Raw genomic sequence first — 24,497 nt, forward strand, 5'->3', positions numbered from 1 at the left:
TTACAGCTAGAGGGGGCTTTCAAGAAGTTTGATAGGGAATGTCAAATGCTAAGCAATATTCGTCATAGAAAACCTTATCAAAATCATCAGCTGTTGCAGTGAACTTGATTTCAAAGCCTTGGTACTGAACTACATGCCTAATGGGAGCCTGGACAAGTGGTTATATTCTCAAAACTATTCTTTGAATATCTTACAGAGGTTGAACATAATGATAGACGTTGCGGTGGCAGTGGAATACCTACACTATGGTTATTCAATACCTATTGTGCACTGTGACATGAAGCCCAGCAATATACTACTAGATGATGATATGGTTGCACACGTTGCTGATTTTGGAATTGCAAAACTCTTGGGTGGAGGAGATTCTATTACCCAAACCATGACTCTAGCCACTGTTGGGTATATGGCTCCAGGTGATGTTCTTGCTAATTTAATATCTTTCAATTCTATACGTGCTGTCCTTATTTATGCATAATTTTCATTTACTATATATTCATACACATGAATATATAAGTATAATTCATAATGCAGAGTATGGATTGGAAGGAATGGTTTCAACAAGAGGGGATGTGTACAGTTTCGGAATTGTAGTGATGGAAACATTCACAAGAAGGAAGCCAATAGATGAGATGTTCGATGGGGAAATGAATATAAAGCAATGGATTGCAAACTCACTAGTATTACCAGATGCAAAGATAGATGAAGTTGTGGATGCCAATTTGCTTGGGATTGAGACAGAGCAGGAAGATGATGATCATGTGAGGAAGAGGGATTGCATATCAGCCATTATGAGATTAGCTCTTACTTGCTGTGCAGAATCGGCAGAAGAGAGGATAAGTATGAAAGAAGCTGTAGCCACACTCAACAAAATCAAGACAAAGTTTTTGAAGGACACCACTGCAGGAAGAGGTGTGCTGTTAAACCGTCCTCTTGTTCAGCAACCCTTCAAATAATGGGTCCTATCCTATGACATGTATTTCATGCATTTTGATTCAATTTCAGTCTTTAATTTAGCCAATGTAGAGGAAGGCATGTCGTTTTATTTCAGTTTTTGACTGATTTTATGGTGGAGGGGTGTATTTTCGAGGTTGCAAAGCGACTTTTTACATTTCCTTTACACCTCCGAGTGTTGTAAATGTGATTGTTGTTCCAATGAGGAATATGTATAATTAATTTTACTAACTTTTGACCACTTTTTCTCACTATTTTTCATGTAGGATCCACTTGTAAGGGATGTAAAAAAGGATGCACACGTGCATCTAAATTTGCATCTCACGGTTGTGATACAAATTTACAATCGTTTACATCTCTCCATTGTAGGTGATTTCGATCAGTGTTTATTTAACAACATACACCTCATTATACAACCTCCCACTGAAAATGCTCTTATAGTAACAATTTTTTTATTTTTTTATTAAAAAAAGAGGAGTCACCAAAGATTTTCATAGAATTATGAATAAAGAAAGAAAAAATTGGTTGGAGAGGGTTTGTTAACTTAAATTATGTTTAGAATATTCCCAAATGTTGGTTGGTTTTTTTCCATAGTTCCAATCCAAATGCGCTGTCATTCCATGGAGGGTTTGGTTTGGAATTTTGTGGATTAGGTGATGCCTTATGTGCATTATGTTAAACTAAACCTCCAAATTGATTTCAAATTTAATGTATTTTATTCACACAAAGAAGAAAACACCTAGCTGAACTGAGCCAAAGATCACGTGGACAAGGCAGGTAAATTTGACCGCGTGGACTCAAGTCATATATGTATGTAGCCTGTGTAGGTGGTGGTGATCAGTGGATCAAGTTTGCTTGCCATCCTTCCAAATCCATTGGAATTTATTTGATGCAGAATTGCAGACTGCAGAGCAATAACTAAAAGTTTGATTAATTGCACTCTACCCCTTAAAAGTCTAATTCCAAGGGTCCCACCAAGCATCATACACTATCTATTTATTTTCCATCGAACTTTTTTTTTTTTTTTTAAGAACATTTCCTATTGAGAGGGGTGATAACATACTAAATTTACACACACTACACGGATGATAGGATTCGAACCCAAGACCTTGTCTGAGGGAGTAAATACTCCAAACTACTATACTAGTGAGTCCTTTGCCTATCTAAGCTATTTAAATAAATTTAAAATTGTTGAAGAATATAAGTCTCACATTGAAAATTTGACTAAATAAAATACAAAATATAATGAATGGTTCTACTATTAATAATATTGAGGCCTTTTGTATTAAAACTCTACACCTACTGGGTTTTGTAAGTGGTTAAGTTGGGGACAATATCAGTGTTGTTAGTAGTAGGTTACTGGCCCATCTATCTGAAATTTAACATGATATCAGAGTGAGTTGATTGACTGAGCCTGAATTGGGCCTTTACCCTTACCCAATATGTAGTGTTCACATGTCGGGCTTGAATGTTTACCTCATTTACCCAATACGTGGTGTTCACATGTTGGGCTTGAATGATTGCCGATGTGGACTTGACTCCACGTGTGACCCACTATGTGGTGGTCCCACGTGAGGGGGTGTGTTGAAGAATATGAGTTTTACATTGAAAACTTGACTAAATAAAATACAAAATATAGTGAATTGTTCTACTACTAACAACCTCTTTGACTAAGGTCAAAGGTGGATATGACTACAAAGATTTTTAATCAAAGGTCAATATAGTAGGAGGGCATTATTTCTTTATGATATGAAGTTCATCTTTGATCATGATGTAAATGCGAATTTGCTGCAGGTTTATAGCCATGGATTCAATGGGGCTGGTATTCATTCAAATGTCTAAAATTCAACATTGCATATTGGATTCAAATATCTTTTTAATAAGAGGTATCCAAGAAAGAAACATCACAGCAGTTTACCCAAAAGAAAGAAACACACATTTTCTTTTCCATATCATCATAGATTCAGTGAAGTCAACAAGCAAAAATTGTATATGCAAAACAAGGAACATCACATTTCAAAATGCTCTAAATTATGCAGAGTAATAATTGTCTTGCCATCTCCATTTTCCATACCAGCAGAAATTAGAGTGCCCAGTCTTTGACAAGAAGCTCTGAACCAGAAACTTGGAAATGTCAAGAAGCCCAATACAGGAGAATGCTTGACAATTTATCTTCACAACTACACCCTCTGTCTCTGTCCCTTTCAGTTTCAAACTTTAATCAGCTAGCACCCACCAATCCTCTTCCCCCAACCTGAAACAATTTATATTACTAAAACAAGACTAAAACACAGTAGAGTGGGTCATTTAGAATATTAGGTAAACCCAATATCATATCTTCTGGTAATTAATTTAACCAAGCTCAAAACAATAGATTTTTTTTTTTTAAAGTATAAGTAATAGTCTAAACTACAATATGAGGAGTTTCTCTTACACATATTACTAAAATGTCATGAGAGTTCGAACTTTAGAACATTAATTTGTAAGTCAATACTCATTCTCGCTAAACTAAACCCTAAACAGAAAACTATCATTTGCCGCAAACCCATAAATTTGAATTAATTTCTGAAAAATTTGGGTCCCCAGGTGGCCAGGTCTTTTTTCTTTTGACCGGGGTCCCCTCCCCTGCTAATTAATTTAAAGCTCCAATAAGCTCATTCGTCTCTGGCTGGGCCAAAATCTATCTAACCTATACAACAAATGACTGAAATTACCACCAAAACAAGAAAAAAGCAAGATGTTTTTGGTTCACATGTAAACCTTGTAATTTTGAAACTAAATAAGTCATGTAGAATTTCTTCACTGGGGAAGAAATTTCGCAATCACCGCATCAGTCACCGGTGAAATTTAAGAACCTTGAGCGAGTCAGAGCAGCTAGTCTACCAAACCTGTTGTCCTTCAGTTGTTCTCCAACTGTTACACTTCCTCCTGCCGTTAGATTTTTTCCGTTAAACTTAACGCCTTAATCTCCCACTTCACTTGCTCCACTTACTAAACCCATAACATTGACTACTGCCTGCCCCTGTTTTCTCATCCCTCCATTTCTCTCTCTCTCTCTCTCTCTCTCTCTCTCTCATGGACAACAAAACAGGAGGCAGAGTTTGAGAACTGAAACCCAGTTGCAGAAAAAGAAAATGAGAATCTTGTTGAGGTTTTTGGTTCTTCTGGTGCTGATTACAATATCAGAATCCAAATGCAACAGCACAGACCAAGAACAGGTCTCCAAGGCCTTCAAATCAGTCGCAGGTTTCAATCTCTCTTCGCTTCATCAACAAGGATATCAATCCAACTGTTCAAGCCCGCCCATCACAGAAATAAAGCTCCCCTCCAGAAATCTCAGCGGGATCATATCATGGAAGTACCTCAGAAACATGTCACAGCTGAGCACCCTTGATCTCTCAAGCAACAATCTCAAGGGCTCTGTTCCAGGTTGGTTTTGGTCTCTTTCAAGCTTGGTCCAAGTCAATCTGTCCAAGAACAGGTTCGGAGGGAGCTTTGGGCCCGAACCCATCTCGGGAAATGGCTCCTTTTCCTCGGTCCAGGTGCTCAATCTCTCAACCAACAGGTTCACCAACTCTGTTCAGCTTTCTGGTTTCCCAAAGCTTAGAGTTCTTGACCTTTCTCACAACGATTTGGGCACTCTGCAACCATCTGCTTTCGCCAACCTCACCAATCTCCAGTACCTCGACATCTCAAGCTGCAAAATTTCAGGCGACATGAAACCCATCTCTGTTTTGCGCACATTGAGCTACCTAGACGTCTCAGACAACAGCATCAATGGTACTTTCCCTTCAGATTTCCCTCCCCTTAGCAGCCTCAAATTCTTGAACATTTCGTTCAATAACTTCACAGGCATAGTTGGGTCAGAAAAGTACCAAAAATTTGGCAAAGCCGCTTTCATCCACGCCGGGAAAGATCTCACCTATTTCAACACTTCCAAAACCAAAGCCCCAAGCTTTCACAATTCCGTCGCAAACCCACCTCACAAACCCCTCCAAAAACACAAACCCACAAAGCAAATTAAACCCGTCCACAGAAAACCCAAAAAGACTCTGATTATTATCCTATCTTCGGTATCTACGTTTTTAGTCCTTGTATCCATAGGCATTTGCATAGCGTACAGATGTAGAAGAAAGCACGTGGCCAAAAAGCACAAATGGGCAATCTCAAAACCGGTCCACTTGGTCCCCTTCAAGATCGAAAAATCAGGGCCCTTCTCTTTCGAAACAGAGTCAGGAACTTCCTGGGTTGCAGACATCAAAGAGCCGACTTCAGCTCCGGTGGTTATGTTCGAGAAGCCATTGATGAACCTCACCTTCAAGGACCTGATCGCTGCCACGTCGCACTTCGGCCGGGACTCCCAGCTCGCCGAGGGCAGGTGTGGGCCCGTATACACCGCCGTACTCCCCGGAGACCTCCACGTGGCAATCAAAGTCTTGGAAAACGCCAGAAACGTTGATTATGATGACGCGGTGAACATGTTTGAAAATCTGTCGAAGCTCAAGCACCCCAACCTGTTGCCTCTCTCCGGTTACTGCATTGCAGGTACTGTACAGTCACTCTCATCTTCCACACCAAACGCATTTAATGAAACACACGGGTTTTTATTTCAACGTCGTAAATGACAAAGCCCGTACGTACGACACTGGTTTTGGCACCATCGTCTCGTAAATTTAGTTATTAGCACAGCACAGAACAGGCTATGGTTGCAAAACATGTAAATTTGTTACGGTGCGAGTGCTTTACACCGAATGGTTTCCCATTTTTGTATTTGGCAGGGAGAGAGAAGCTGGTGTTATATGAGTTCATGGCAAACGGGGACTTGCACAGGTGGCTGCACGAACTTCCAACCGGGGAGCCCAACGTGGAGGACTGGACTGGTGACACATGGGAGCAATACGGGGCCTACTCACCCGAAAAGAAGGGTTGGCTCACGCGCCACCGCATTGCAGTCGGGATAGCGCGTGGACTGGCATACCTACACCACGCTGGGTCCAGGCCCGTAGTCCACGGCCACCTCGTAACTTCCAACATATTGTTGGGGGCAGATTTTGAGCCGAGAATAGCGGATTTTGGGTTGCGAAATGTGGGAAGCCTTACAGATATTGGCAGCAGTGGGGCGGAGACGGATGTGTATTGTTTTGGGGTGGTGTTGATGGAGCTGTTGACGGGGAGGACGGGGACAGCGGAGATGGTGGTATGGGTGAGAAGGCTGGTGAGGGAGGCGCGTGGGATGGACGCGCTGGACGAGAGGTTGAGAGAGAGTGGGGAATTGGAGAGGGAGATGGTGGAGAGTCTCCGAGTTGGGTACTTGTGTACGGCAGAGTCACCTGGGAAAAGGCCCAGCATGCAACAGGTCCTGGGTTTGCTCAAAGACATACATCCCAGTCCCACTGTCACTATGGGCTTGGGCTAACTCCACTCCTCCCTCCTCCTCACGCGCTATGAAATCGCGTGGAATTGGGAAATTAGAAATGAAAACGAGACCCTTTTATATTATTTATTTTTCCTTTTTTTAATATTCAAGATCAAAGGATGAATGAAGGGGACCACGTTTGGTTGTCTCAAATTTAAGAATGTAATTATTTTATTTTACGCATTTGTGACATGGATACAAAAATCAAAAGAAAAGAAAAAGGGTTTTGGGCCCATGATTCACGTTTGGTTGTCTCAAATTTAAGAATGTAATTATTTTATTTTACGCATTTGTGACATGGATACAAAAATCAAAAGAAAAGAAAAAGGGTTTTGGGCCCATGCATGAAAGCATGGGCGGGGGTGGTGGTGGGAGAGAGATGTTGAGGTTTAGGTGAGCAGAGACCGCGCAGAGAATCCCACTTATTGCTTGTCTCTTCTTGCGGATGGGTTCTCATCATCAGCACTTTACCTTTTATTTTTTAAGTTTCTTGAGGTTTCTTTTTCCCCTTTCTTTTTGTTTCTACTGTCTGCTCTGCTTTATTCTTTTCATCTTTTTGGGTTTTTGATTGTTTTCATTTCCCAAAGAAAAAGCGAAAAGAAAAAACAAGATATGTTAAGATACTTTATACCTGGATAGTTGGGTTCGATAGATACCTCTTCCTATGCATTTACTCTCATCTCATCTATGCATGACAGTAATTACGTGTTTAGGCTGCCTTCATTTTGCTGGAGTCTAGTGGGAGTGGGGCGACGTTTGTTTGGCCCACGCTAATTGGTTTGGCTGCATGTTAAGTTCTAGTGGTTGGATTTATTCAATGATTTGACACCACGTTGTTCTTGTCGTCAATCTTTTTGGCTATTTTTGTCTGCAGAATCGGCTAAGGCAAATTCCATTTGAGGTATTGCGCATGGAAACCCTAGTTGCAATGTGAGCAAACATACAAGTTGACTGATTTTGTACAAAAGTATTGTTCACGGTAATGCTTCTAGTTGCAAGGTAACGCTAGCATGAGTTGTTCATTATATTGTGAGACCCCGAGCATCAATAATAACACATAGAGAGCTTTGTATATGCGGTGTTGGTAAGATTTTTGTTGTAAACTTGATTGACTATGTTTAGTCGCCAATTAATACATTGCATCTCTTTGTTAAAGCCAAAGTGGAGAGCTTTTCCGAGTCAGAAATGGTGTGTATAGGTCATTGTCCAACTTTATTAGTTTGAAGTCTATGTCCAAAGCTCAGATAACGCGGTGGATCTCATTCTCACTCCTAGCTAGGTAAAGGTAATATAAAGTAAAAAGCTTAAGTGGTCGATCGTCCGGTACTTATCACTCATGATTAAGCTCCACGTCTTTTGATCTGACATTTTCTAAAGTCTGTGGGAACTTGGAAGACTAGAATTACAAGAATTTTCACGCAACGCGTTATCAAAGCTATCTGTAGAACAAATTAAAATCCAAAAGCAAAAGAGATCTGGGTAATTTTTTAAAGCAGACAACGATAGTGAGAGAGAAAGAGAAAGCTGATGAAGAATTCCGTGCCCTGTATGCGGTGTCTTGCCAGCACTGGCTAATTCTTTGATGTCTTTTTAGGATCGAACTATAGAAATTCAGCCCTTTCATGTGCATTTTAATAACAAGGTTGGTACATAGATGGAGTCAAGTAAGAAATTGAAAGATATTAATTTCGTTGTCACATCACTTAGCCTCACAAGCCACTATATGCACCAAGTGTACAGCAAATCCACATCACAATAAGGTGATTTATTTGAAGAGTGTTTTTCAAGTTTGACCTTCTTACCTTTTGGATATCGACCCTTCTCTTCCAACAATCCTTCACATATATGTTACTCAAAATGTATATTCAATGGATATGCAGAACTTTCTATTGATCATTTAGTATAGTGACATCGGTTTTCATTTTGTTGAAGGAAGATTTTAGAGACGACAATTGTCGATTAAAAACAAATAAACACGCCGATCTCCAACTTTGTTATCATACTAATTTGCATAGTCACTTTAAATCTTAAACATATCAAACCTGTATCCAAAAGTCATACTCCTCTTTTACCATCACCTAATTTTTAGTTTAGTGGTATTTCTCCTCCCTTCGTTCTGAGGGATCATAAATCAAAAAGCGCCTATAGATTTCTGCTTCTACCCTTGTCTATGTCCGATTATCCCCTCCTGTATTTATAAAGGATATACACGTACCATTTTCCAGCCCTCCTTCTCGCTGGACTTGATAATATGGGTTAAGGCCCAATAATCGGGCATTCGAGCCCTTAAAAGTAGATTGCTCTCCTCTAAGCCTTAGGCCCAATTCAAATTCTCAAACCTCTCCTAAAATCTCTCAGGAGCCAATGTATCAACCCAGTATGCTCAATTGCAATTTGGGTCTCTATTTTTAAGTGACATAGATCCTGGCCATTTCTGCGATCCAAAGGCCTCAAATACCATCGGCGACAGAACTTCCCCCTGCCATTGTTTTCCTACTACATTTCAATTCTAGAATCAAAACCCATTCGATTGCTGCACCTTACTTTACTGCGTGTCTTTCAATTTCAAGTTGTTAGTTAATTAATTAGCGCGAATCCACTGTGGAAACCCTAAATTCCCAAATTCTGTCCGCTCCCAAACCCCATGGCCTCGAGAAAGAAGCAATCCGAAGCCATGGCTTTGCTGGTGTCCAATTACAACGATGAGGAAGAGGATGAAGACATGGAGGATATTGAACGAGACAAAGAAGAAGAAGAAGAATATGATGAATATCAAGAACGACGAGAACAGCGAGAATACGACGATTACGGAGAGCTGAGAAGAGGCTCGGAAGATTCTTCAATGGTAGACATGGATAGAATGGTAGCTGGTGATTCTGGTAACGACGATAGCGCACCGCCTAATGCTGGCGATAATGAGAATTTGACTCCGAATGAAGGTCAATTTCGTCATTCAACGCCGCAACTACGACAGACGGTGCCGTCGGATAGTTTAAATAGAAGTAGAAGAGGGGCGCTTACGATTGTGGACTATGGGCATGATGAAGTTGCTATGTCTCCTGAGCCTGAGGTATTCTCTTCATTTTTCTTTTCCCCTTTTTCTTTCTGTTGGAGGTTTTTTGCTTGCTGAGAAACGTGAAGAAGCTAAATGAAAAATGATTTTGGCGTTTATCATGTATATGTTTTTTTATCGCAAAGGATGATAACTTTGAGTGTTCAAAAATCGGTTGTCATGTCGGGTTTTGCTCCGTCAAATGTAAAATTTAATTCGATATTCGGCTTTCACAAATGATCTAAGTAGTTGATAGCTTATGAACCATATTTCTGTGATTGTTTGATTCATGCATAAATATGGGTTGAGGAAAATTTATTATCTTTGCTGAACTTATTAGTACCTTTTTTTGTGCTAATTGGTTGCAGGAGGGTGAAATAGAAGGAAGTGGTCGTGTGAGGTTCGGTGCAGATCTTTTATCTGCTAATGGTACAAATGTTGTTTTCAGAGCATTTACTGTTTTCATATTTCCAACTATTGGCCCTTCTTCGTATCTCAAACTTCCTATAATTGTTTGTTGCAGGTGATTTCCACGATAAGACACCTCCTGGAACAGTTCACATCCTAACACCTCTCGATCAAGCGACTCCTCAATTATCTGAACCATCTCAATCTGATACAATGAATGATGCTGCACTTGAATCAGAGGGTATAGATGCTGAACAGGCTGTTGCAGAAGAGCAAAAAGATGTTGATCCGTTAGATAAGTTTCTCCCGCCACCAGTGAAAGCCAAGTGTTCAGAGGAGCTGCAAGTAAGTTCCTTTTAACAGGTTTACTATTTGCAGAATAGATTCTGCTTTCCAAAGTTCAGGTTCCTCTTGGGATTTTAAAGTACATAACTGTTCATCTCAGAGCTACCCTCTTAATATAGATCCTTTCAATGTCAATTGATAAAGCTTGAACTGTACAACTGCTGCCTTAAGTCGTTCCTGTATAGCTTAGTGCTCTGTGGTTATGTGACATTTGCATTCAAGTCCTGGAACTCTTTTGAGGCTTTGGCTGTGGCATGCATCTAATACTTCATGGTTTGTACTTCGTACAGATGAGGCCTTTTCCCACTTCCACCCAAATTAAGATAAATAGGAAAAACTGTTTTGACAGGTGACCTTTTTATGTATGAAACTTTATTTAAAATCTGTCAAGCGTTTAGTTCTGATGCTAAGCTGCTTGTATGAATACAGTTTGAAAACTATGAAGTGACAAATGTTTTTTGTTGTTGAAACTTTAGGATAGGTGGTTTTTCTGCTTGAATGTAGAGTCATGGATCCTATGTGGGTTGATACATGGAAATGGATCTTTTCTGTTCCAAGAAAGGTTTGAGAAAGAGAAACATGAATTGATCTGGCTATTATGTCTGCCTTGCAAGACCACAACTAAATAGTTCAGTTTTCCAGTTGGTTCCATCTGCTGGTGATAATGGGTCACGTTCTTCTTGGAACTGTTCACTCTAATGGATAATTCTGAATGGTACTTTGTATTTGGTTTCCTTTGCTGATTTAAGGCTGTGGAAAAATTGATTCTTCTAAAGGTTCCAGCATGATAGGCCTTGTTAAAACTAAAAAGCATGATAAGCAAAGATGAAATTTGCTCAAATCTATAAGAGAACCAACCAGTAGGAAGCCCTCAAGGATTCGCAGAGACAGAATAGTGGCGTACAGACTATGTGCCATAGGGTCCTGCAGTTGCCTTATATTACCATTCCTTTATTCTACACAGTCATTGCAAGTTTGTGTGTTTTTTTTTTCACAAGTCATTTAAATGTCCTGTATTTGATTACCTTTAAATTTCATTTGATTGCAGAGGAGGATAAATAAGTTTCTTGAATTAAAGAGATCTGGGAAAAGCTTCAATGCAGGATTGCGCAATAAGAAGGACTATAGAAACCCAGACTTTCTATTGCATGCAGTGAGGTATCAAGATATTGATCAGATAGGGTCTTGCTTCAGTAAAGATGTATTTGACCCTCATGGATTTGACAAAAGCGACTACTATGATGAAATAGGTCACTTGCAATTCTTTGAATACTCTCTCTATCTCTCTCCCTCTCTGTGTGTTACCTATTGTGCTTCAGTGCTAGGTCCTGTTTAACTATATGAATACTAGTTTTATCATATATGCTCTTCGTCATTTGAGCTATTGTGGTTAGTTTTTTGGGAATGTGTTCTCTCTCTCTCTCTCTCTCTCTGTTACCTATTGTGCTTCAGTGCTAGGTCCTGTTTAACTATATGAATATTAGTTTTATCATATATGCTCTTCGTCAATTGAGCTATTGTGGTTAGTTTTTTGGGAATGTGTTCCGGTAGACTTTGTTTGGTGTGTGGAGAGATTTGACGAAATTGCAGTAGGAAATTTATGTTTTCTAGAAATAAATGACCTGCTGCCATCACAAATTCCAAGTTTATAGACTATAATGAAGAGTTGCATATACGATCATGTTTTTCTCTACTGAATTATGTTTTTGCAATTCTGTCGGATTTAAGTGTACGTCAGCCAATTCGAGAAGAAATGTGGAATGTATTCAATTTTGTTGCTCTCTCACTCTCTCTGTCTATCTGGAGTGATTCTCCTTGCTGCTTATGTTTTGTATGTTTTGGTAAGCAGAGGCTGAGATGAGGCGTGAAATGGAAAGGAAAGATCAAGAAAGGAAGAGGAGTCAAAAGATTGAATATGTTTCAGGAGGAACACAGCCTGGAATAGTTGGCGCTGCACCTAAAATTAACGTACCTGTTCCAGGTTTGAAACCATTTAATATTAATCTTTAATAGTTAGGAACTTAGGATTGATCTGAAGATCTATGCCCAGTCGGCACAACTTTGTCACCTGGCCTTGGCTTATCACCTTGTAGGTTACTTTAATGAGTTATCCTGAATTATGGTTCTCTTGTATGGAGTCATTTTTCAGGTGTTTCGACCATGGCTGCTTCTGGAATGAACTCCTTGCCACCTGCTCCTGATGTCATGCCACGGGACGGTAGACAGAACAAGAAGTCAAAGTGGGATAAGGTTTTAATTTATGGATATGCATGCTTATCTTCCATATAGATTGTGACAGATTAATTCACTGACTGTAACAAATGTTTTTTGTCTTTCAGGTAGATGGTGATCGAAAGAATCCTCTTCCCTCTGGAGTGCAGGATTCTATGTCCACTGTTGGGACTCATGCAACACTCTTATCTTCTGGTGCTGGATACATGGCTTTTGCGTATGTTTTCTTAACTGCTTCTTATTTGCTAATCTATTATGAATTCCTTTCCTGTTTTTATTGTCTACTGAACAGAGCATGATAGTTTTTTCTGACATAATGACAGCTTGGGATTATTTGGCAGGCAACAGAGACGGAGAGAGGTGGAGGAGAAACGATCTAGTGAAAGGAAGTTAGACAGAAGATCTTGACCCGTTTCATGTATTTCTTCCTATCAGCAGGGACGGAGAGAAGTGCAGGCAGCATATAACACCATTTCACCTTTAGATCCAATGTCAGGGGGCTTGTATTTTTGTTATGAATACACATCTTGTACATGGTCGGAATGAAAATCCGCTTGATGGCTGTTACAATTTGAGGGAGGTCAAGGGCTCCATCAATTAATTAATCAAGTTTACCGAGTTATCGATTGATTAAGGTCTTAATTTTCCATTGTGGGCCTGCTGAGAAATTGATGAGCTATTCTTTGTGTGAAACAAAAGAAAGGATCCCAAAAACCAATCAATTGTCTTTGATACGAAAACTAATATTACTTCATCTGACGGATTGGAACTCTCTGTAGATCAAAGTGACAGATTGCTCGGGCCGAAAGTCAAAACTCACATGGTGTGTTTTCAATTAGGTTTGTTTTTTCTGACATTGTAAGATGCTAGCAAGCAAAAGCTCTAATTATTGAACTAGAAGAATATGTAATATCCATTGAAAACAATCAGTTTTTTTGTTTTGTTTTATTTGATCCAAAAGCTATCAGATTAAATAAATATGAGACATAAAAGGACCTACTAGTGTAGTAGTTTGAAGTAATTGTTATCTCCAGAAAATGTCCTAAATTCGAGTCCTAGCATCTATATAATGTGTATGAGTTTAATATGTTATCGTCTCTCTCAATAAAAAAAACCCTAAAAATAAAAAAAATAAAAAAATATGAGACATGCAATGGTTATAAAATTGTAGCGTTGTCTTGGAGAGTGTAGTATGGTTAATTACCACAAATTAAGGACGTCCCTTGGGCCCTGTCTCCTAGCATAGCATCCTATAAATAACATTCGCATACAAAAAGTTAATCCAAGTCTTTGTGGAAAAATGGGGAGGGAGTTCTTGTTGTCCAGCTTTCACTCCCCGCGCTTTTCTTTTTTGGCCCTACCCTTTTAGTCAATCAATTCAAGACTTTTATCCCAAATTAATTAATAAAAACATAATCGATTAAGTAACATCACATAATTATTAGGTTAACATACACATTATTAAGGAATCCCAAGTCTCTCTACATTTACGAGAAATTTTTAGTTGTAGAAGTTTCGGGACTGGGATTTATAATCTCATTCCTATCTCCTAAACTTAATTTTCCTTTGTTTTTTTTACAAGTTAAGTATTGCAGAGATCCCTTTTAGCTGTAGACTCTGTGACGAGTGATGATGTAGCACCTTCTCTTTTACTTGTTGCAAATATATGCATCGATCCTAGCTATGATAAAGGAATCCGTATAGGATATCGACCAAAGGGTTATCAGTAGAAGAAGTGTGATCTGGTTGACGATTTAAGACCTACGTCAACAAAGATAAAAGTAACCAATAATACACTTACTTACTAACCAAGAAAAATTGGATTGTTTCTTTTGGACGCACATATCACAACAAATCTCCATTTTTAATGTCAAAATCAGATGCATTGTTGTAGCCGAAAGGAGAGTCCCTACCTACCTCATCTCACTCACAATATATATACAGTCATCTCGTCTTCTTCCTTTCTAGTTTCATTTTCTCTTGAGTGGGGCAGGCATGCAAGAAACTTGGTCATCGTAGTCAAAGGTACGTAGCCTGCGGACCCACGACAAAATCATGCATGCTTCCACTTGTTTAGTTGTTCTACCTCATGTTAAAAGGGGAGCATTTTTCTTTTTAACTTCGCATGATGATTACATGACCTTATTAATTCTTTGTACGACAAAAGGATCCTTTGTTCTTGCTTTAACCCCGGGATATGCCAATTTCATTCTTCTTTTAAGATTACCACTTGAATGGATATACCCAGCCAGCTGAGGTCTCGCATGCAGGATCTTAATTATAACAAGATTCTTACTACAAAACTTGATGGAAATTCTGTTTTCCTTTTGGCCACCTCCTGGGCTTTAAACTATAGTGATAGTGGGATGGGTGTGGGATAGATTCTAAGTTTGGTATTTTTTTTTTATACTTTACACTTTCTTTTTGGTGTCATATTGTCTGGATTGGTGTTTCCTATGAGTCTGGCTAGTGTCATCCTTTGGATAACTCCTCCTTTGGGTAGCTTTCTCCTTTCTGCTCACCCTTTTCACTTTTGCGAAAAATTGTTTTAATTGTTATCTTCTTGCTGCCATGGGTGCATGCAATGACATTCTTTATCAAAAGGAAATGAGTCTATATCCTCCTTTTCGGATTAGTTGAGTTAATTCTTTCTCTATCTTTCTCATCCCGTATTATCTCGAGTTGTCATTCTCATCCTTTTAAAATGTACACATATAAATGTTACACATTCCTATTTAACCTATTAATGTATTTTATACTTTTATAGGGACTCTTTCTTCTTTTCTTTTCTTTTTATTTTGGAAGTTCATTAATGGTTATTTGTTCTCGTCTGGGGAGGTGGGTACAGAGCGATAAATACAATGAATTTTGCAGCTGTGGTGGTGCAGGAGAAAAGGGAAAACTCGAGCTATATGTATAGTACACACAGACCCAGTGTCTGTATTATTACCAGAGATGCCAGAAATGGGCTCCGAATTCCAAGCTGCTGGCTTGTCTTAAGCTTACAGAAATATAGACGTTGGAGATTCGAACACTGCTCTTCACACGTTGAGGCCTAGTCAGATTCTTCTTATTTAAACACAGAAATCAGCCAACTGCATCATCGGGCACGAAAATTTTGTACGCTACTTCAACCTAAAAGCACCCAAAAAGGAAATAAATAAACTCAATGCTTTAGGATTTGTTTACAGTAAACAAGAATAATCATTTAAACCCTTACCTACAAAAAAGAATATAATCATTCAAACTTTTCTCATGTTAGAAATCATACGAATCTTATCAAACTCTACCAAAATTTGAAAACACAAGTTTGTCCCTTTTAATTTTGGGCAAAGGCACCATGCAACATGCTCCTGAAAAAGCATGGTATTTATTTTGATACATTGCTGTTAATCATTTATTTTGTGAAGGTCCACATATGTAGCTAGTTAGGTATCAACTGAACTTCCTCATGTCTATAATCTATTGCCAATTCAAATTTATGCAAGTCCAACAATTATTCTAACATGGTATCCTAAACCTATACACATTCTTCTATAATTCTTTCGCATTATAATATGATGTCTTACAATTAAGCATCACATTGTACACCATATACAAATCATTAGGCATTCAAAAAAAATAAAGTAAGCGTGTAATACTGTTCAAGAAAAGTTGTGCCGATTACTTATATCTCTTTCATTACATGTTATTTGATAAAGGGCAGAGGTTTTCCTCATGTTCTATTTTGAGTTCATATCTCCTACCTCAGCTTATCTACATTTCCCTCCTAAGAAGAAAATTAGATTTGCAAGGATAAACTTAGGAACTTTCATTTATTTAAGCAACTAATACTTTGAACGCTTATTTAATGTTTTACCTTTTTAGGTAATTAGATTTCTGAGCAATTAAGAAATTGAGTTTGTAAAATTTAGTGGGAACAGTGTGGCAGGCAACGGTAACATCCAGTTTGGAAGTTCCTTAAAGGGCAATTTGGGAATATGAAAATTTGAACGGAACTTTTGTTTGTAGTAGTACCATAAAGCAGAGAGAAATATAAACCCAAAGCAACTTATTAATAGTGGGCGCCAACAAGTGCACATTTTTCCCCTCACTGCTTTCCAAGTCTCACTGCAGCAGTGAACTCTCTTTCTCCTTCTCTCTCTATCTCTCTCTCTAGCCTTTTTTCTCTGTCCTCCTTTGCCTCCATCATCCATTAACTTTTCTCTTTGTGCTTTTTTCATTATCATTGACTATCTCTCATTCTCTTTCAAATTGGATTCCATTACATTCATTAAGCAACGAAACCCTGAAAGGATCTCTCTCCCTCTCTGTATTCTTTGATTCATTTGGCAGAAACCCGTTCGTTTTTAGAGGCAAAAGAAGCGTTGTGAAGTGGGCATAAGCCATGGCAGCTCCTAAACCAGAAGAGATAAGCCATCCACCAATGGACCAACTTCAAGGCTTAGAGTACTGCATTGACTCAAACCCATCTTGGGGTACGTTTATTTCTAGTGTTTTCTCAACCCCAAATCTCCATTAATTGGTTTGTTATCTTTTTTTTTCCCTTCCACATTTTGGTTCTTAATTTTTAATCTTATTTTAAAAACAGGGGAATCAATAGCTTTGGGTTTCCAGCACTACATTTTGTCCTTAGGAACTGCTGTGATGATCCCATCCTTCCTTGTTCCTTTTATGGGTGGCACTGATGTGAGCTCAATCTCAGAATGATTCATCTGTCTTTTTTAGATTTTGTGGTTCACTTTCATTGATTCTTATATCTTTGTAACCTTTCCTTTAATTGCGGAGTAGATTCAAATATATTCTGTGTCTTTCTAAGTCCTGCTAATTTCTTGAAGAATAATAAAGTGTCATTTTCATATAGCAAAAAGAAAAAGGCTTTAGTGAATAGCAAAAATGTTGAAGATTGAAAGTTAGTAAAATTTGTGTGTTTTACAAAGGATTGATATAGACGATGAATGTGCTCCTTATTTAACTCATTTGATCAGGGTGACAAAGTGAGAGTGGTGCAGACTCTACTTTTTATTCAAGGAATCAATACACTTCTACAAACATTATTCGGAACCCGGTTACCAACTGTGATTGGAGGGTCTTACGCTTTCATGGTCCCAATTATATCCATAATTCATGATTCATCATTGACGAGTATTCAGGACGATCATGTTGTGAGTTCAATTTTTATCTCACTTCTGAATTTGATTTGTTTTGGTGCAACTTGAAATGTGTTCTTGTGGTTGCCACTCCCAGGACCTGCTTGCTAATTGGCCTTATTCAGCATAATATTTTGTAAACATGATTATGAATGTTGTATTGTTGCTTACTATATAAACCCTTGCCAAAATTTCACTGAGCAACCAATTACTTAGTTGGTTACTTAGTTGGAATTCCTTCATGCTCACATTCTAGAATAAAGTTTCTCAAACCATTTAACAAACTGCCATGCTACTAATTTGGTGGTTTGTGAAATTTTGGGAGTATGTTTTATTATTCTTTGGAGAAAAACTAATCGCATTTCATGTATTTCTAGAGATTTCTTAACACCATGAGAGCAGTCCAAGGTGCTCTCATAGTAGCATCAAGCATACAAATCATTCTGGGATACAGTCAAATTTGGGCCATCTGTTCCAGGTACAAATTTTATCTCCGAATCAAGGAAGCAAGTTTTGGTATTTTCTATTTCATAGATGAATGAGAGCATCTATCTTTCTTCTTACAGGTTCTTCAGCCCACTCGGAATGGTTCCTGTTATTTCATTGGTTGGTTTTGGCCTGTTTGATAGAGGATTCCCCGTGGTATAGTAAAAACAACCATTTCCATTGTTCTCAATTATTAATTTTCTCGAGTTTGGAAAGATGACAGTATTAACTTTCCCCATCACTTATTCCAGTACTCTTACTTCCTTCACTTAATATGCCTATCAGGTTGGAAGGTGTGTAGAAATTGGCATCCCCATGCTTATCCTTTTTGTAGTTTTCTCTCAGGTATTACTAATCTTCCTTCTGTAATAGCATATGATAGTGTGATGGTTGGAATTCATTCAATCTTCTTATTTGTGCTGTGTTTATCCTGTTGGTGTGAACAGTACCTGAAGAACTTTCATGCAAGACAGCTACCAGTACTGGAGCGATTTGCTCTTCTCATATCAATCACAGTGATATGGGCATATGCACACCTCTTGACCGCCAGTGGTGCATACAGACACCGCCCAGACATAACCCAAGTCAATTGTCGAACTGACAAAGCCAACCTCATTTCTTCTGCTCCATGGTTGGTGCCAAAATTAGCTTTTAATTGGTTGCACAATCCGTGTTCACTTGCTCACTCTCAACATGCTTGAGAAATTTTCACTCAACCAAGTGTTTCTGTAAAGTGCATTGTTTAGCATTAAAAATAACGGAAGGGTCTTTGTTGTGCCGCCTTCAATCTTCAAATTGCTTGTGCATTGAAATGTGACACTGTCATTAGGACACATTTAATTTGTAAATATGTACATTTCTCCTCCTAAACAGGATAAAAATACCTTATCCTCTTCAATGGGGTGCCCCAACCTTTGATGCTGGCCATGCTTTTGGAATGATGGCTGCTGTTCTTGTTTCATTGATTGAGGTATAACTCAAACGAACTTGGGTTCCATTCAAGTATAGATGATATGAGTAAACTTAAACTAGTGCTTATTTTGACAGTCAACTGGAGCATACAAGGCTGCATCACGTCTAGCAAGTGCCACAATACCTCCAGCGCATGTTCTTAGTCGTGGAATTGGCTGGCAGGGGATAGGAATCCTACTTAATGGACTCTTTGGAACATTGACCGGCTCAACAGTATCTATGTAAGTATTGATGCTTCTTGCTCTTTAATATCTCCACTCAATGGAACCAGACTAATTTTTCGGAAAAAAATTACAGAGAAAACGTGGGGCTTCTTGGGAGCACTCGTGTTGGAAGCCGTAGGGTCATTCAAATATCAGCTGGTTTTATGATATTCTTCTCCATGCTAGGTTAGTCCTGCACAAACATATGATGACTGGATGCATGTATATTATTTTTCCTAACACAGACTCTTTCAATCGGTCTTCCACTTTTTAACTTGAATCATGGCTCTGGCAGGAAAATTTGGAGCTTTGTTTGCATCAATACCCTTCACTATATTTGCTGCTGCATATTGTGTATTGTTTGGTCTTGTTGGTGAGCATCCAATTTTACTTTTACGTTTTAGATTTCATTAAGCATCTCTTCTTAACCTTTTATCTGCATCTAATTGTTAATGTATATTAATGTGTTCTCAGCTTCAGTGGGGCTATCCTTTTTGCAATTCACAAACATGAACTCGATGAGGAACCTCTTTATCACTGGTGTAGCTTTATTCTTGGGTTTGTCTGTTCCCGAGTACTTCAGGGAATACACTTTGAAGGCTTTTCATGGTCCTGCTCATACCAATGCCGGATGGGTGAGTTCCCCTAAAACCTCAGAATGGCAAGAACTGTTGATCAATTTTGAGCCATATTCAAGGGGGTAACGTCATCATTCATACTATAGTAACTTCTGCTTTTCTGATGTGCAGTTCAACGACTTTCTTAATACCATCTTCTCCTCATCTCCGACTGTGGCATTGATTGTCGCCGTTTTCTTAGATAACACACTCGAGTACAGGGACAGTGCAAGAGACAGAGGAATGCCATGGTGGGTCAAATTTCGAGCATTCAAAGGGGACAGCCGCAATGAGGAGTTTTACACTCTCCCTTTCAACCTTAACCGATTCTTCCCTCCATCTTAAGTGGTACCATTAGTCCATTACCAGAAAAAGGAGATGTTAGTGGAAAAACATCATTTCCAGATAGGGATTAGATCAGTCAGGAACCTGGTTGGAACTTGGAGGAGAAGTCAAACAATGACCATTCAGGGAAAATGACCAGAGTCCTTCTGCTTCCCTATATTTTACTATTATATTTTGACTCGGATTATTCGGGTTTAATCCAATAAATTTAATTAATTACCCCTTGTGTCCAGTTTTGTTCATTCTATATAATTGATCCTATTTTGGTGTAATTTTGAGAGTAGTTATTTTGACATGGCAAAGCTGAGTTACAAAGATTTGTGCTCCACCTCGCAGCTATAAATTTTTTGGTTAATGTTCAGATCTTCTTTGAAATGAATTACAGCCATAGAGGTTATATAAATGGGAAAAAGAGAACCTTTACAAAACTAATGCAGCTGCCGCACTTTATATACCATCCCTTGGAGGAAGAAGATGAAAGAATCAAATGTAATACGACACCAAAAGAAAACAGAGTTATCGTTGACTGGACAAAAACAAATGTCAAAACGATTGAAGAACATCCGAAGGGTTGCCAGATCGAGCACAGTTAGTGAGATTTACACATGCACTGTTGGCATCTTGGCTGTCGATAAATGCTCCGACCAAACCTCCTCACGTGCACCCTTTGACCTTCCTCAATCATCTTCTTTACTCTGTCTTCAAAGCTGTTCCACTGTATGGTGCTATTCTCAGACAAAATTGCTGCTAGCCTCTTCTTGTTAGGCCGTAGAGTAGGAGCACGGCCGCCGCCATAGTAGGTTCGAAATCCAGACACTAGGGAGGATAGTTGGCTCCCAGAGTCAGTCATAGCAAACACATCAGCAGTTGCACAGGCAATGAAGTCCAATGCTGCTAACTGCACCAGAAAACCCCTAAATTTAGTAAGGCAACCAATTATGTATGAAGGGTCAAACTCTGTTATCCTCTAAAGGGTACATTACAATTTACAACTAGAAGGAATAAAAATGCTCAGTTACCTTAGAAGAGAAGTTTTGGAAAGGTGCAAGTTCGCTTGGCGTGAGGAGAGTTTCCTTTGTAACCAAATTTGGATAGAGGCTTGTGAAGGAATTCATCCTGGAATTTCCACCGTATATTTGAGATCCAGCTAGATAAATGTAAGTTCCATGCTTAAAACCTATACCAGCAAGAACTAGTCCTGCTTCTTCTGGTGTCAATGGACACCTCCCTAACTTTCTCAACTCTCTTGGAGAAACAGGCCTGCAAGTGCCAGTAACACACAGAAGATGCATCAGTTAGCTAATATTGTCCACGAAACAAAACCAGAAAAAATAACAACTTCAGAAGCCAATAGAAAAAAAGTACTTTGAGTTCTTCAAGCGCTCAATGAGCAGAGGAAAATGGACTTCCCGGTAGGTTTGGAGTTCCTTTTTCTCACTTTCTCCACCTCCAAATTCACATAGGGAGTAGGCCACCATGTCAATCTCAAACCTCAAGTGTAGAGCGAGATATTTGGATGGACCTCTTGCAGCATCATGCTCTTTTGAGGGACTGCTGTGCATGAAGTTTCCAAGCAATTGTTTGTCCAACATACTCAGTGCAGCATCATATTTTCTTATCCTTCTGACCAACAACGAACCAACATGCTGGATTTCGGGCACAAATTTCAAAGCATGAAAGTTACATTTGCATCTTAGTCTCTGCAATAGATTGGAAAACATGTTACTGCATCATAAAAGCATTGAAAATAACAATAAAGCCCATTTATAACCAACAATGTCCTGCTCAACTCCCATAATAAAATGTCTAGGTTCAAGTATCCAAGCTATACCTGAAGCTCAGAAGGCAATGGATCAAAGCCTAGTCGATTCCCATATCCCAGTAAGTGAACGATTCTATTTCTCAAGAGAAGGGGTAGTACAACTCTGATATAATCAATGGGTTTTGCCTCCTTCACAAGATCTGCATCAGTAATCTGGAAAGAGAAAAAGGTAATCAGTTTACAAAATTGCTTCACAAATTAAAGTAATCATATAGGAGAACGACATACAAGGCTACCGATTGCTTCAAGGTCTAGTGATTTCAAGTGAGATGGGAGTTCCTTGACAACTTTTACTTCATCCTTCAGTACATCCATAAAATGTTCTTCTTGGTAAATATCACCAAATTGGCTGCACTTACAATGAATAAACCAAACTTAGTACTCTGTACAAATCACTGAATGTATGCATGCATCAATAATTATTTCAAAGCCGCAACATCAACATAGGCTTACTGAGACAAATCAAATTGAAGCTTTTAATGATATTTAAAAATGATCAGAAAATTATCTCAAACCTCGGATCATTCCATACATTGCTGTAAAGAAATCTTGGAAGAACAAGAGTAGCATTAAGAAGAGATGCCACAGCAACAGCATTGCAAATCTGTGAGCAATTGAAATAGCCTGGTCAGCCCTGTTAGCATACATAAGGCAATCATCGCAAGTTGAATACTTACAGCAACTCGTTGTTGATTGAGACCACCATTTGCACTGACTACTATGTAACCATTACCTTTCTTGTATTTCCCTGAGGGAAGAGCATAAAAGCAATTGACTAAGTAACAGGAAGAAGGGTTTAATTATAGAAATATTTTACCACTAAATAATTTAAGACTTAATACAGTCATTATTAGTTATCTCAGTGGTAGTATTTGAAAAAGAAGTCGGGATGAGAATAATCAAGTACCTAGGCTTGGTGAAACTTTTCTGTCTGCACAAGGTTTCCATGCAGCAACCTGCCTATATGGTTCTTTCCATAAAGTTGACAACTCTGGCTTAAACTCTTTCTAAAGCAAAAGATTTAGGTGAGGAAAAAAAGGAAGATCCAACAATCAAATATAACAAAATCCGAGTCAAAATACTATAAAGTTATGAAGCAAACCTCTGCAAGGGCGCCTTTTGCCAACTTTAGAAGTCGGTCATACATCTGTACTGGTGCTTTTTCTTTCATAAGGTAGGCATTCCTGTCCTCCTCCTTTGGAAACAATTGTAACAGATTAAAAATGATGATAAATGGCATCCGATTGCATATTCATGAGTTGGTAAACAGAAAAGCTAGAAAAATGAAAAATGGAGGAAACTGGACTCATCCTTGAACCTATGAATAAAGATATTTGTAGCTTTATCCAATACTCACAACATATGGAAGTATGCTTAGAGTGATTGCTGCTAATTTTGACTGCTAATTAGTAAAAGGAGCATGCATACAGTATGATCAAATGTCGTACCTTAAGGACGGGAAGTTTTCTTATAGCTGAACTATTCTGAAGAACCATAGAATCAAAAATGGACACCAGAAAAGAATCAAGCAGGAGAAGGAAACCCATCAGAGCAAACACAAAAATGATTGAACGGACGTCCTTTCGAAGCCACAGATGCTTTTTCCCCACAAAACTCCCCTTACAAGTAGTATATTTCACAGAATCATTTCTCAGACCATGAAGCAATAACATTTTGGAATTCAAATGGTTATCTCCCCCTGGCATTCTCCTCCCAACATTAGAAGGATCATAGTCTTTAGTCCCTGACGATAAGTCATCATCAATCTGTGGCTCAGGACGTGGACTTCTTGGGGACCCTTGCTTCCCCATTAGACTGTTTATCTTTCAACAATGCTTCAATGAGCACACCATTACCGTTCTAGTTTCCAAAATGTGTCAAGAAATATCAGCCAGTGATGAAACCGAGAGCAGAAAATCACTTCTAGCAACAAGCACAAGAAACAACTCTAGAAGGTTGCACCACCCTCTAAATCTATGATATTTTTGTTCTCTAAAATCGACCCGCCAACCCATTAGACCATGTGAGGAAAATTCAGGTTTGGTGTCACACATTGGCATATCAAGAATGAGAAAAATATATGGTCGGAGCAGAACAATCAAGATATGAATTAAAAGTGAAGCTAAGAAGTAGTTGAAAATGAAACACATAAGCAGAGGAGTGAAATGCAAGCGAAAAATGAAAACTCAGCTTTACCAATTAAATATTAAAAAAGAAAACTAAACTTGTAGACCAAGAATACTCTGTAAGTTATATATATATATATATATATATACATATTACTTACACATGGAATAACTACATTCTACCAACCAAAACAGACATCGGTTCTGACTCTTGAGCTTTCTGGGTTTCCATTGTCAAAAGGGAAGGGTATATGAAGATGGAGCAAAGAAGAAGAAACATTTCAGCAAAATGCTACCTGTTTTAGTTTATTTTTCGGTTGGTTTGTTAGATTTGGCGGGCCCTTTCAACCAACTAAAGCTACAAAACAGAAA

At 38.6% G+C, this 24,497-nt stretch overlaps 6 protein-coding genes across 7 annotated transcripts in view; 5 read left to right on the top strand and 1 right to left on the bottom strand.

Moving 5' to 3' along the window:
- LOC109948501 (putative receptor-like protein kinase At3g47110) overlaps positions 1–52 on the top strand; it is a 1,677-nt gene extending 1,625 nt beyond the window's left edge. Inside the window, exon 2 of the mRNA XM_020561634.1 lies at positions 11–52. Coding sequence (XP_020417223.1) covers positions 11–52 — 42 coding nt within the window. The remainder of the gene's footprint in view (positions 1–10) is intronic.
- On the top strand, positions 76–958 carry LOC18780512 (probable LRR receptor-like serine/threonine-protein kinase At3g47570). The gene is made up of 2 exons (XM_007213709.2): positions 76–413; positions 532–958. Exons 1-2 carry the CDS (start codon positions 134–136, stop codon positions 951–953), a joined length of 702 nt encoding a protein of 233 aa, XP_007213771.2. The 5' UTR covers positions 76–133; the 3' UTR covers positions 954–958.
- Positions 3,938–6,613, top strand: LOC18780511 (probable LRR receptor-like serine/threonine-protein kinase At2g24230). The gene is made up of 2 exons (XM_007211298.2): positions 3,938–5,496; positions 5,730–6,613. The coding sequence occupies exons 1-2, from the start codon at positions 4,086–4,088 to the stop codon at positions 6,365–6,367; spliced, it is 2,049 nt and encodes a 682-aa protein (XP_007211360.1). The 5' UTR covers positions 3,938–4,085; the 3' UTR covers positions 6,368–6,613.
- Positions 8,594–13,309, top strand: LOC18778164. Of its 2 annotated transcripts, none has more exons than XM_007211570.2 (8): positions 8,594–9,437; positions 9,788–9,848; positions 9,943–10,172; positions 11,221–11,422; positions 12,022–12,153; positions 12,322–12,422; positions 12,512–12,621; positions 12,746–13,309. In XM_007211570.2, exons 1-8 carry the CDS (start codon positions 9,012–9,014, stop codon positions 12,810–12,812), a joined length of 1,329 nt encoding a protein of 442 aa, XP_007211632.1. In that variant the 5' UTR covers positions 8,594–9,011; the 3' UTR covers positions 12,813–13,309. The 2 variants fall into 2 exon arrangements, with proteins under 2 accessions (XP_007211632.1, XP_020417686.1); XM_020562097.1 differs by having other exon boundaries at positions 8,799–9,437; positions 12,728–13,309.
- Positions 16,467–20,505, top strand: LOC18779092 (nucleobase-ascorbate transporter 2). Its single transcript, XM_007211717.2, has 13 exons — positions 16,467–16,882; positions 16,996–17,093; positions 17,393–17,569; positions 17,932–18,032; positions 18,121–18,196; positions 18,326–18,385; positions 18,487–18,671; positions 18,914–19,010; positions 19,088–19,233; positions 19,310–19,401; positions 19,511–19,588; positions 19,690–19,850; positions 19,965–20,505. The coding sequence occupies exons 1-13, from the start codon at positions 16,792–16,794 to the stop codon at positions 20,175–20,177; spliced, it is 1,575 nt and encodes a 524-aa protein (XP_007211779.1). The 5' UTR covers positions 16,467–16,791; the 3' UTR covers positions 20,178–20,505.
- On the bottom strand, positions 20,515–24,029 carry LOC18778563 (uncharacterized protein At1g04910). The gene is made up of 10 exons (XM_007214564.2): positions 23,448–24,029; positions 23,102–23,194; positions 22,907–23,006; positions 22,677–22,747; positions 22,515–22,603; positions 22,228–22,348; positions 22,009–22,152; positions 21,543–21,877; positions 21,197–21,437; positions 20,515–21,075 (listed from the first exon to the last, which is right to left on the bottom strand). The coding sequence occupies exons 1-10, from the start codon at positions 23,808–23,810 to the stop codon at positions 20,767–20,769; spliced, it is 1,866 nt and encodes a 621-aa protein (XP_007214626.1). The 5' UTR covers positions 23,811–24,029; the 3' UTR covers positions 20,515–20,766.

Source organism: Prunus persica, chromosome G4 (assembly GCF_000346465.2).
Source record: "Prunus persica cultivar Lovell chromosome G4, Prunus_persica_NCBIv2, whole genome shotgun sequence".
Classification (NCBI taxonomy): Eukaryota; Viridiplantae; Streptophyta; class Magnoliopsida; order Rosales; family Rosaceae; genus Prunus; species Prunus persica.

Excerpts from the sequence above, each read along its gene's own strand:
- LOC18780512 (XM_007213709.2), top strand. The coding sequence starts at position 134 with ATGCCTAATGGGAGCCTGGACAAGTGGTTATATTCTCAAAACTATTCT. Across the intron at positions 414-531 it reads TGTTGGGTATATGGCTCCAG|AGTATGGATTGGAAGGAATG; the intron begins GTGATGTTCTTG and ends TTCATAATGCAG.
- LOC18780511 (XM_007211298.2), top strand. The coding sequence starts at position 4,086 with ATGAGAATCTTGTTGAGGTTTTTGGTTCTTCTGGTGCTGATTACAATA. Across the intron at positions 5,497-5,729 it reads CTCCGGTTACTGCATTGCAG|GGAGAGAGAAGCTGGTGTTA; the intron begins GTACTGTACAGT and ends TGTATTTGGCAG.
- LOC18778164 (XM_020562097.1), top strand. The coding sequence starts at position 9,012 with ATGGCCTCGAGAAAGAAGCAATCCGAAGCCATGGCTTTGCTGGTGTCC. Across the intron at positions 10,173-11,220 it reads AGTGTTCAGAGGAGCTGCAA|AGGAGGATAAATAAGTTTCT; the intron begins GTAAGTTCCTTT and ends ATTTGATTGCAG. Across the intron at positions 12,423-12,511 it reads AGAAGTCAAAGTGGGATAAG|GTAGATGGTGATCGAAAGAA; the intron begins GTTTTAATTTAT and ends TTTGTCTTTCAG.
- LOC18779092 (XM_007211717.2), top strand. The coding sequence starts at position 16,792 with ATGGCAGCTCCTAAACCAGAAGAGATAAGCCATCCACCAATGGACCAA. Across the intron at positions 19,402-19,510 it reads GATATTCTTCTCCATGCTAG|GAAAATTTGGAGCTTTGTTT; the intron begins GTTAGTCCTGCA and ends TGGCTCTGGCAG. Across the intron at positions 19,589-19,689 it reads TGTATTGTTTGGTCTTGTTG|CTTCAGTGGGGCTATCCTTT; the intron begins GTGAGCATCCAA and ends ATGTGTTCTCAG.
- LOC18778563 (XM_007214564.2), bottom strand. The coding sequence starts at position 23,810 with ATGGGGAAGCAAGGGTCCCCAAGAAGTCCACGTCCTGAGCCACAGATT. Across the intron at positions 22,349-22,514 it reads AATGTATGGAATGATCCGAG|CCAATTTGGTGATATTTACC; the intron begins GTTTGAGATAAT and ends TTGTAAGTGCAG. Across the intron at positions 22,153-22,227 it reads TTGAAGCAATCGGTAGCCTT|ATTACTGATGCAGATCTTGT; the intron begins GTATGTCGTTCT and ends TTCTCTTTCCAG.